Genomic DNA, 12899 nt, shown 5'->3' on the forward strand with positions numbered 1-12899 from the left:
CTGCCTACTTGTTAGTATCCACCACATATGACTCCATGTCATCCAAATTGAAGTCATACTTTATTCACTGGTCCATAGTTCTACATTTTCCATATATTTTTTCTATAAATGTTTATCAAATTTGGTGTATGGCTATTTATGGGTGTGTCGGGGGTGGTCAATAAATTTTGTATGGACTTGTGTTCCCCTGCAGCCTTCAATAGACTTGAATACTTACAAGAGAGGCACAGATTCGTTTTCAGAATGAAGCCAAGCACGGAATGGTTTAAAAAATATGTAAATGTATTTACATAATGATCATGCACATATTGGTGCTTGTGAAATTCCATTGCCCTCCATTCTTGCCCATCCCTGGTTTATATTGATGCACTCAAATTGCAAAACGTCTGTGGTGGGCAAAACATCCAAACAATTGATTCACAAATGTGAGGAGAACAAACTACAAGGATCCAAAAGAACATTTAGCGGAAGGAAGTGGATCATCTCTTTTTATTTGAAGTTTTGTTAACAACATTGCTTAACATTTCTTCAAAGGCCAAACATTCTCATTTCTCTTGGTCATCTACCACAATGATGCTTGTTGCTCACATTCTTGCTCAATATGAAGAATCTAATCATATCTTCTAATCTAACAATGCCAGAAATCTTTCACTACACCACCGTTATTATTATTATATAGACTTATTATCTGTGCAGGTATTTTTTTAAACTAATGTTTTTTGGATATTCAAACACTAAAGACATATATCATTATAACCTTCATAGCATTAAACCTGTGAACTTAGACAGTTGTTTCCTGTCTGTGGAAACAGGTGCAGTAGGCAGATTTAAGTTTTGTCTACAGTTATGCTTACAAAAATTGCAAATGTTCCTGTGACCTCTCTACCACGTTTTCTTTATCAACAGACATTCCCACACCAAATCAAAGAAATAAGTCTCGGAGCTCCACAGTTATAGCATGTTTTAGAATTATTTTTAATTGAAGTTAGGCTCCCTGTGTATAGTAAGCTATTCTGTATTAATTATAATATTGCATTACACAACTCGGCCTGTTTAAATACATTGCCTACTCTCACAAGTATGGTCCCTGAATATTCTGCTCCTCCTCTGCCTTGTCACAATCACCTTGACACAAACTCCTCCTGTTAGTTGGGATGATGCAACCAGGCCCTTTGTATTTCTCCCAGCTCGTTTTCTCATTTCTCTGGTCCGCAGTTTCCTCTCACACAATAATCACACTACCCAAAATGGCAGTAAAAATATAATTCAGTACCACTTAGGCAAATCCATACACAGCAGTAGCCCCAGTGTAAGAGAGAAGACTCCTATGTGGAGGATGACTGGTCCTCCATCTTGTTTGGATGACTCTTTTTTTGCCAGTTTCAGGAAATCACATGCCCAATGTATGCTTTACAAATTTTCATACGCAAACATATACAGATTGTATGCTTACTGAATGGCTATATATATTTCTTTTACTCTCCTCCAATGAGGTTTTACATATACCTCACGCACTACTATTCTTCACTTTCACCTCTACCAGTTTATCTGTATACTTCTTTCATCTATTTGTATCAATCTTCTCTTTTTACTAGGTGTCTTTGCATTGTGAATTGATTGTTTTGCTCCTTTTGTTTAAGCCTCTTGTTTTCCTTCCCTACACCTTTGTAGCTATAAACTCTTTAATGTCCATCTCTAGCCATGTTTCTCTGTTCTCTGTTTCCATCTCTATACTCTCTTCATCTCTCTCCATCCTCCTCTGTCAGTATTCCCATTTTTATATATCCTTCTTCCCAATTTAAATCTATTCCACGTTATCTCTTTACATTATGTGGCCATTTCTCTCTGCACTTTTAATTACATTTCATAACTGTAATCTTTATCCCCCCTCTCCAGTATATCTCAGTCATTATGTATTCTGTATCCTCTGTTGCTATATTTCTTTCCTTTTGTTTGATTTGCGATTGGGCTGAGTTACCACAAAGAGCTAAGTCAGAAGGAAAACTTTTCATTTTCTCAAGAGAATGAGTCACTAGTGTTTGAAGTGCCAAATCTCAGGGGCGGCTACTTCGCTATGGCAAAGGCGCTTCGCCCCACTGGCTGTGCCAGAAGCATAGTAATAAAATAATAGTTTACTATTGTTTTATTTTTTTGCTTCTGGCGCAGCCAGCACTGCGGGGCTGGGCCACGGGAGGTGGAGGAGCGGAGAGTGCACCTTAGTGGGGATGTATGTTTGGCCGGCCGTCTTGGCTTCTCCAGCCCGGCTGTGTTTAACAGTCACTGCTGCTCAGACCAATCTTAGTGCTGCTTTCATGCATGGTTTTGAAGAAGAGGAGCGCAATGCAGCAGGCGGTGGCAGGGACAGAGGCAAGGTAACTGCTTTTTTTTCTTAATTATTACCCTATCTCCACCCTCCACCCCACCCCTCCATTTGAGATATGTGGCAGCATCCGCTGCCAAATATAAGACAGTGGGTGCAGGTAAGGCCCCTCAGCACTCCACTCATATGCGAGGGACCTGCAATTATTTTTCCTCAACAAACTTTGATGCAGAGAAAGAGAGGGGAAACCACAAAACAGGAAAAGAAAAAGGAAGTGAGAGATGGGAAAACGGAGACAAAGACAAAGAAAACAGGAATGAAAAAAGTTGCAACAGTGAGTTAAAGAAGCAGGGATGCCTGGGGATGGTTTAGAGAGGCCTGCGGTGGAATCAAGACTATGCAGCCTAGGTATTTGGCATCCTTATCTTCGGTAATGCCATCAACAGGCTTCTGCATACAAGGTTAGGGCCCAACACGTTTTTTTTCAGATTAAGCACTGAGTACCCAGGAAAGACTCTTGAGATATTCTGAGGGTGTTCACATGAGAGACTGGAGTGATCTCTAGACATTTGTGAGGGAGTGGGTGGATATCATGATAAGGCAACGAGGATGTGTACAGAAGGTTAACGGATGTGTATAGTTTAAAAAGGCAGAGGGGTGGAGAATCAAACATATTGAGGCTGGAGATATTCCAAAAAGGCAGAAATTGGAAGGATCATGAAGGACAAGCAGGATGCAGATTATCCGAAGAATCGGGGACCAGTCATCTGTGACATGATAGGAGATGTCTGAGGCACAAATTCTGGGATTGTATCATTAAGAGCTGCACTGGCTGAGCACAGAGCCGAGTTCTTTTTTATTTTGCCATTATGGTGTCAAAAATTCATAGTATAAATCTGAATCTCTCCAAATTAATGGATGAATTTCAATTTCTGACCGCAAAATCCATAAACAGAGAGAGGCAATCCCTTCTCAGCTTGTGCTGTATATAACTTGACTTGTATGTTTCAACTTTAGATACCTCAAATGCAAAAAAAACAGGTCTGTGGCTCTGAGCCAGCACAGCTCACCACGATACATCCTTGGTCAGCCATTGATTCGGCACTGAGGCAAGCGGGAGACATTAGTGGTGCTCCAACTGCATTGTGCAGGTTTCAAATTGCGTAATTTGATCATTTCTGCCCTAACTTGTAGCACAGGCTTATGTGGGAAGCTCCTATTGTTAAGGCTCTGGGCCTCCTGTCTTGTTTTGTAGCATCATACCAAATGATAGGTTCATTGTATCTGCTTCACATTGCCTTTGCTATATTCCATCATGTTTTTTAACCCTTTATATATAATCGTATTCCCTTGAGTAGTGACATGTCCATTCCCTAAATTAAGAAAACCAAAAAGAAAGGAAACTGACAGTTTGAAGTTTATGTGCTCCTTCAGTGGGTAACCAACATAGTTTTCTATGGCAAATGTATCACTTTTGCATGACAACAACAATTCACAAGGGCCACTTTAGGAAGCTCTTCGAAACAGGTCTTGCTTTAAGCTATCCATTAAATGAACTGCTTCAAGAAACATTTACAACATAGTATCTGAGTAAACGGCAGAAGCCAAGATGGTTCTCAGTAACATCATGTCAAAAGAATCACAAATATAATGCAGCATGGTATTTGTGCTCTTATTAAAATTATTTTAATAAACACATTATGTCTTTCTTAAGCCGGAAGATGGTTCAGGAAGCTCCAGTCCCAGTGGGGCCAATAAGAATGATGCCAACAGAACAAGCAGTGGCGGAGGAGGGGGCGGCCTAATGGAAGAAATGAATAAGCTACTGGCAAGGAGGTTTGTTTCCGTTCATAAAACCATGCACATGGATGCAATTGATCCACATTCTAACATTTTGGTATGCAGCTGAATGCCATCTGTATTTGCACCCTGGAAATATCAGTGTCTGCCTGTATTTCACTGACATTTCATTACATCATTGCTGACCTTTTCATGGTTGCCACCAGTCACAAGGGGGAGATTGAAGTCCATGCCTGGGTCACCTGCCATCTTGTATCTCATTTTCAAATTTTCAACCATTATGTCTTTCATTTTCCAGGTTCTTGTGCACAGTAAGGGTAGAATTTCAGAAACTGTCATGCCTTAAAATGGTAGTCAGAAAAGGCAGAAGTTGCTGTGACAGTAGGTGTGGATTCAGCAATCATGCATGGGAAAAACATCTTATTTCATTATGTCACCTCAATATGGCTGACTCGTTTAATTATAGCAATTAAGTAACATCTTTCTATGTCACCCTAAACCCTACTAGTAGAAACAGGATTAGCTTTATTGGTTACACATCTACCAGTGATTGGAAAGCTAGATCTTAAGACATGTAATATTTCAGAGAACTTATGGAGTTTTCTTTATTTGTACAAAAGGCAAATTATTTCCTACGGTTCACACTCTTTATTTAATAGCTTCAGATTCAGAACGTATAGATAAAAATAGATTATTGTGAGGATTGATGACAATAAGAAACCTTATTCCAGGGACATCACATTTTGTTGTCTCGACGTTTTCTCACACAAAGACCTAACAGAAGACGATTCAATCAATCAATCAAGGATTTGTAAAGTGCGGCTAATCACCCATAGGGTCTCAAGGCGCCATAAAAAGCAATAAAAGCAGATGGGCGTTTTAGATGGTTATCACAGTGGGTTTTCCATCTTGCTGCCAAAATCCAATTTCAGTCATGGTCATTACTGTCACAGGAATTAACTAAAAATTAACTAAGTTGCAGCCCTTTAAAAAAAAACGACAAATACTTTTGAGTTTTAGTGAAGTTGTTGGTACAAGGCACAATTTCAAAGCAGTGCACCTTTCTACTTCCACAGAATGTCAACACCTCTATCTAGGTGGGAAGGTATCAAAGCTTTCACTATTGTACCTTAGTGCACTTCTGGTAAGAAGAGCCTTTTTAAAAAAAATATATATATATTTAAACAGAGAGCTGGCCCTCTGATGTTTTGGTTTCCTTGGTGATGTGATCTTTGAAGAAAAGGTCTGTGTCAAGTGAGGATCAGATTGATTTTGCATTAGATGTCAGCGTGGTGGTGAAGCCATATAGGCTTATCTGCTACTGTAGTTGGCTGGATATAGCTTTCACAGTTCTTTTTACAGTGAAAAGTAGGCCGGTGACTGGGCAATAGCTGACAAGGTCATTTAAAAGACAGGTTTATAGAGGCAGGTGGAGCACCTTTACTTACATGAGGGCATCCAGGAAGGTTCCTTGGCTGAAGGAGGAGTGAGCATTGTGCGAGGATATCACTTCGAAGAGATTTTATGATGGATTCTGACATTCTTTTCTTTGAGGGAAATGATCTTTAGTGATTTAAAGATATTTATGAATGTACCTTGTGAGATCACAATCCACAAGGGTGCGGCACAATGACAGATGGGAAGCAGAGAAAATGTTTCCTTTGTGTTGTCGATGCGGGTCTCCTTTTGTTGGTTTATCCTGGTTTTCCTGTGGAAAAGATTTATGGAGTAGTGTTATATCTCCTTTGAAAAGCAGTATGAAAAAATACTTGGGACAACTTTGTTTACCTTAAATGTACAAACCTGTTTAGTGAAAGTGGAACACACAGCTTACTCACTGTTCTATAGAAAGTTTCTGGTGTCATAATCGTCAACGTCGCAAAACCACATACGCTGACACAAGGGTCAATGACACATTACCAAATATCATATCATATAGGAAAGTTTCTCAGGGATATACTGTTTACATCACTCATGAAAAGTGTACCATAATGTATAAAGGCAAAATAGGAAAGGGTTAAAAGTGGGACAGGAAAAGATAGCTAAAAGAGACAGAAGTAAATATTGCTGCCATTGTATTATAAATTACTGAATACAATGAGATTTCCGTTCAGTTAATGATTGATCAATCCCAAATGTATGTAATGTGGAACTTTATTAAATAAACTGCAGTAGAAACCCACTCTGTAGTGTGCATGGACATATGTGGTACCCTACCTGACCCTTTAGTACCCATGTTTCCAGCAAATGAAACAAACTAAGACCTGGAGACCTATATACTTTCTGAAATTTCCACTTTTTGCTCTTTCTGTACCAACTCCTAGCATATAGCAGTCTGTTTAGGCATTACAGGCACATTGAGGCATTAACATTATGATGGCTTTAGGGTCAAAGTTTGAGTGAAGTGACCTCCACTTCCATTGACACTTTGATGACTCTTTGTCAGCGGTAGTATGCTGTATCAATGTGGTGTTCATCCAACCATACTGTTTAAACTGAGACAGCTTTTTTGTAATACATATGTCCTCTCACAGTGTACACTCACTGCTCGGTATTGCCTTATTTGCTCTGGTGGCAACAAAGAAAGATGCAAACTCTTGTTGGCCTCTTACACTTGTTGGACTGATCATATCTAATTTTACTTAGTCCAAGTGCTGTGATAAGAGACTCCCTGAAGTTGAAAGATAGCTGTGCCAGTGGGAGATCCCTTGCCATTGGTTTGAGGGTATTCGCAAATTTATGCAATGTGTCTATTGACTGAATCACACATCTATACCTAAACCAATGAGTGCTGGTGGTGTAGTTACTGCGTAAGAGTGCCCAAAACACCAGTATTTTTCTGAGAGTCTAGGAGTAGAAATTTCTTACACTGAAAAAATTATTCTATGGAAAGAAAAAAAGAAAAAGTTAAAAATACACATTTCTTGCAACTGCATATATCTTTCCACCATCAGTAACCATAAATAACTGTTCCTGCTCTTGGTATTTGGTGGGAATTACTAATTTCAATGCATGAGATAAATTCTTCTACCTCACAGGGTCTGTGAGAAGGTCTGCTGGCATCTCTTTATTTTGCCACAGATTACTTTTTCCTTGTGTGTCAGATTCATGTCATATAGGTGGTGATTGCACTTACTCTAATTTCCTAGCAGACTATGACATGGCTAGACTTCCTTTTAGGGTGAGGCCCATCAAGGATAGCAGCACTTCTTAGCTGTTCAGCTTTCTCGCCTGTTGGAAGAGTTTACTTTGAATTTGATCTTTAAGTCTAATATCATCCAGGGTAAATCTTTCAAGACTGGTGAAATGTAATGGAATTTAATGCCTAATTTTAGCGCTAAATTAGATAATACCTATTGGGGTCTTTTTATCAACCAGTCTGATGTCTTCTCTACCAAGAGAATTTGCTAACCACAAAAGTACAGCGAGCTGGCTTTGTCACTTATAGCACAGAAGCCGTTGCCAGGGTGAGGGGTAGATCCTATGGGGGTTTACGTACTTGGGGGTGCAACGCACTTGGGTTGTAAAGTTGAAAATGTTGAGGTAATATCAGGCAATATTTTGTGTGTCACTGTCTCATTCTCTTCAGGCCAGGCATTTTGTATTTACAACATCTGTTCCAGACCAATGAGCAATAGACCCGAATCTTCAACAGTGGACTAGCTCAAATCCCATATGGCAGGCCTCCCAGTAGGGCGTTTAAAAATAGTAGGTGGACGTTTTAATTGAAAACTGGAGCCCCTGCACATCTCCAGTAGTGCACTTAAGATGGAGTAAGATAGAATCTGCTCTGTCCCTAATCTAGTAATATGTCCCATAAAGAAATGGTCACAGCTAGCCCTCCAACTTAGTGCCCTGACTTTGAACCAGAGTGTGCACACATGCAATTGGAGAAATTGCTCAGATAGGGAAGGAAGGCATACTTTATAACAGATTGCCAAGTATCAGCTTGATAGACTGAATACTAGTCGACATCAGATTATGGCCATTTGTCACTGACATGACAGTCATCACAAGACTCAATAAAGGCCATAATGTGCTCGCACTACACCTGGACCCGCCCCTCACTAGACTCACATTCACGCAGTCGCAACCTCTTGATGGTAGACATCAACTAACAACAAGTAGGTGCAGGATAAGCTAGCGTGTAGTGGCGCGTTCACTGGAATCTGTAAAGTCTCTTTATAAGCTAGTGACGAAAAGTCTCGGAGATCTTTGTATCTCAGGCCAGGAAACTTCTTTAGTAAGGATTGAGGAAGTGCATAAACAACTTTTTGCAGATCTAAAACAACACTTTTATGGTGGAGCTAGGTTTGTGGGAAGGAGGAGGAGCCGCCTTTGTGGTATAACAGCCACTGTTGGTCGTCCAAACTTGAGCTGGTTACCGCAATTAAGTACCAGGATAGATCCGCATTTCAAGCCACAATATCGGCCTTTAAAAGAGCTGTCAATAATGCCAAGATGGAATGGGATCAAGGGAGATGGGACTATGGACTATGGTAGCTAATGGTAATACTGAGGGGATTGTCACCATTGAATGCTACATCGCCACTGATGACTGGAATGCACACCACAAACCTGTACGCTCCAATTCTGGGAGACCGCGCACCTCTAGTCCCTGCAAGGAGACCCCAGCTGCTAGCTACAGAGGGCCCCCGCTACTAACGAGTATCCGATTATCACATCCAAGGAAGTGGTCCTGGCTATTAGGAAGATTTTTCCGCACAACACTCCTGGCTCAGACAAAATTCCAGGTGACCTGTTTCTAACAGAGACTCATGTCAGGGACCCTATTTTACCATAGTATGTAATGCCATCATGAGTGGGCTACCAATCCCCCAATTCTGGGCGGGGGTAGAAATAATCCTTATATACAAAGAGGGCTCCCCATTAGTGCCAGCAAACTACAGGCCCATCAGCCTCATTGAAACTATGCAGAAACTTTTTAGTAGAGTCATTTTATCAAGAATACAAGAATGGTTAGCACCTATTAAAGTTTTAAGCCCTATGCAAGCAGGATTCCGCAATCGAACATCAACAATAGATCATGTGTTTAGGCTGCAGCCAGTATATTGGAAATCCATTGTTCTTGAAAGGGGCAGATTATACATGGTATTTTTAGATTTAAGATCTGCATTTGATTTGTTTCCCCAGAAATGTGCTATGTCATCTTTTGGCTGAGATGGGTGTCCCAATCTATTTATGCCAAATGATTGAAAGGCTACATAAACAGGGCTTTGTGAAAGTGAACCCTTTCCAGTTAATAGTGGCGTTAGGCAGGGCTGTGTTCTTGTTCCAACAGTTTTTACTTTGTAAACGATTTGGTCACTCGTCTGAACACCTGAGATAATAACACGCCTAGATTAGTCCACATGAGGGCTATGGCATTAATGTTTGCGGACAACACACTATTTCTGTCTAAACACCTGTGGGCACACAGAAAATCCTGAATTAATTCTGTAGTTTCTGTTTGCAGAGAGGTTGGAAATAAATGTTAATAAAACGAAATACATGGTTCTTAATCCATTTCGTATACACCTGCTAACCTCACTTTGAATGGGTCCCTGCTAGAGCAGGTCCATCTGTTTGAGTATCCAGGTATCACTCTCAACAACAAGTTAGACTGGGCACCACATATTTGCATAAACTAAACTGTATTCTACTGAATGTGCGTTCACTGATAAAACACAAATATGAATTATTTGAGTTTTTAGACTCTCCTGGGTGGAGGAAGTCTCAGCCATAGACTTTGTGGCGGCATTTCCAACTGGATATGTTCTCTCCAGAGAAGATAGGCTTGAGAAACGTGGCGGCGCCTGGCCATTGTTTTTAAAGATCATTTGATGTTTAGCTGTAAGCCAGCCAGTATTGATTACTGTGAAGCCATGTGTTTCAATTGCAAAATCGATCACAACTCCTCCTTTCAAGGCCTACTAGTCTGTAGACCACAAGGTCAGAGATCAAATTTTCTTGAGACTATAGGGTACTTTATGGAAGGGTGTGTATCGTTTGCCAATTACACAGTTGTAGGTGATTTTAATTTTCACTTAGAAGATCTTGAGAACAAAGACACTAGTATTTTTATTAACAGTTTTTTTAAACTGTGGGCTCAACCAATTAGTGAATAAATCAACGCACCAGGCTGGTCATATAAGAGATGGATTTTTTTCTAACCATCCTGAGCTATATATGGGTGGCACTTTCCAGATCCCTTGGTCTGACCATTTAGCAGTTAGTTTTTATCTATGCCGTAAAGCTAATGTACGGCAGCCTAGAGCGCCCAACATCTGCCATCAGGGCAGGTCTGGAAGAAAGTGAATAGCGCTGAATGAGGGGATATCCTGGAGTTATCCCAGCAGTCCCTTGATGAGGGGATAAACAAAGTGATTTCTAGGCAATTTGATAGGTGGATTAATGAGGCAGTTAACAAACTGGCCCCTTTGAAAGATTTTAAATCCCACAGAGCAAAACCATCTGCCCCGTTGTATTCTCCAAAGCTCAAACTTATGAAAAGCAAATGTCGATGACAGGAAAGAGCTTGGAGGAATACCTATCCTCCTGAGGAAAGGATTTAATACAAATATCTTATAAGAAAGAACTGATCATAGCTGAAAAAACATGTTTTTTTCACAAATGAGATCCTATCTGCCAGCAATTCTTCCAGAGAGCTGTTCCATATAGTTCAGGAGTTATCAACTCCACCAGCTCTTCCAGCCACAGCGTTGTCTCAATAGCTATGTGAAGACTTAGATAATATTTTTTAGAAACAATGTAGAGACCATATATCAGGATCTTGTGGGGAAGATCCTGCACTTAGGGCTAGCAGTGAAAACCTCAGTGGAAAGGCTGTCTCTATGAAAATTGCCACCATACATTCTAGAATTCTCCTGTTCTCGCCACGTTGCCTTGTGGTGTACCACAAGGTTCATCCCTGAGACCCAAGTTATTTAACACATACATGATTCCACTCCTGAAGCTGATTAGATCCTTTGGCTTTTCAACCATATTCTATGCAGATGACACACAAATCCTGGTACCCGTCACTGAGGATACAGAGGAGGTAGTTTCACCCTTTAGAAGTTGCATGATTGAAATTATCAACTGGATGAGTAGTCATTGCTTGAAATTAAATTTGGATAAAACCGAAACTCTCCTTTTTGGATGAAATACAAACTTTTGGAACGATTCTTGGTGGTCTCAATTATTGGGGGCTTTGCCTACTCCGGTAGACAAAGCTAGACATCTGGGAGTACAGATCGATGTTAAGCTGAATTTTTCTGATCAGGCAAACCAGCTTGAATCATCCTGCTGCTTCCTATTGAAGATCTTGCTCAAAGTCTTGACGTTTATCCCTCATGATCTACAAAAACTCTGGTCACCTCATTAGTCTTGTCCAAACTGGACTATTGCATTGCCCTTTATGTAGGGGCAGAGCAGAGCATCATATAAAAGCTACAGAGACTACAAAATGCAGCAGTTAGGCTTCTGAAAAAAATTAAGAAACTCAACTTAGTCTCTAAGGCCAGAGAAGAACTGCACTGACTCCTGATTAAAAAAAAAAGAGTAGCTTTTGAGGCCCCTGAGGCATTGTACGCAAGACTTTATACCAGACGGGATCCAAACGCCGGGAAGCAAACATTGAATTGTACATTCCCACTAAGTCGCTTTGATCCATGTTGGCAAGGAAGGTGATCATCCTGAAAATGTATAAAGCAACTTGGGGCAGATGACGTTTTTCACATTCTACTTGCTTGCTTTGGAATCAATTAACTGGTTACTTAAGAAATCAGTCCAATCCTCTCATGCTCAGGAAACATCTTAAAACATGGCTTTTTTCTGCTTAATTGTACTCCGACAAGCTGTAGCCTTTGAGTTGTGTGAAGGCACTTAGACGCCCACAGGCAATTATGCGCTTTATCAAATTAATAACAAAATATTACACATATGTTGAAATGATGGTTTAATCTGGAGCAACATGTTGGTGGGTTAATGAATGTCCACCGGGGCTACTTTATTAAACCAGTCTCTCCGGTGGTGCTGATATACACTTATCAAGCACTGGGCGCAGCTCCTTTATGGTGCCGAGTTCTGGGGACTCAAGGCCACAAAACTCTTAGAATTAGTTGAGAAGAGGTTCCTGAGGCAAGTGCTGAGCCTTCCGGTTAGCCCTCGCCTGGCCGCTTAAGGTTAGATTTGTGGCTGAGGCCAATCTCAGAAAGAATTGCAGTTCGGCCACTAACATATTGGAGAAAACTCTGGGCTACTTGTGAACTGCTCCACTACCACAGGGGTCATGAAGAGTTACTTCGTCTCCCAGGGGCTGGCAATCTTCCCTGAATTAAGTACTTTAGAGACACACTGTTAAGCATAGGGTTAGTTAAACTCTGGGAGATCCCAGGGGGACTGGACTAACCAGTAAATCAGAGCTTAAGAGCTGTTCCAGGAAACTTAAATCTGGTATGCGTATGTCAAGCCTGAGCACAGGTACACTGTCTGTTTCCTTTTAAGTTAAGGGTGAAGGACTTTTACAAAACTGAATCGAAAATAATCTGGTTAGAAAACTGCATGTTCAGTTGAGGCATGGGTGATTACCAATTCAAACTAACACATTGAAATGGGTGAGCTCAAACAGACTGGCTGAGACGATTTGCCCGTCTTGTGGCCAGCATAGTAGGGCCAGGGCAAAATGAATAATCCCAACTTGCCGAAGCACACAGTGCATGGAGGCCTGCAGCATTTTAAAGTTGGACACTAGCAAGCACATTGTATGTGCAGTCTC

General features: G+C 40.7%; 1 protein-coding gene across 4 annotated transcripts in view; it reads left to right on the top strand.

The window, feature by feature from the left end:
- EVL (Enah/Vasp-like) overlaps positions 1–12899 on the top strand; it is a 403985-nt gene that overhangs the window by 351501 nt on the left and 39585 nt on the right. For all 4 annotated transcript variants that reach the window (XM_069208320.1, XM_069208318.1, XM_069208322.1 and 1 more), the window contains one exon: positions 4035–4156. In XM_069208320.1, coding sequence (XP_069064421.1) covers positions 4035–4156 — 122 coding nt within the window. The remainder of the gene's footprint in view (positions 1–4034; positions 4157–12899) is intronic.

The sequence above is a fragment of the Pleurodeles waltl genome, chromosome 9 (genome assembly GCF_031143425.1).
Source record: "Pleurodeles waltl isolate 20211129_DDA chromosome 9, aPleWal1.hap1.20221129, whole genome shotgun sequence".
Taxonomy (NCBI): Eukaryota; Metazoa; Chordata; class Amphibia; order Caudata; family Salamandridae; genus Pleurodeles; species Pleurodeles waltl.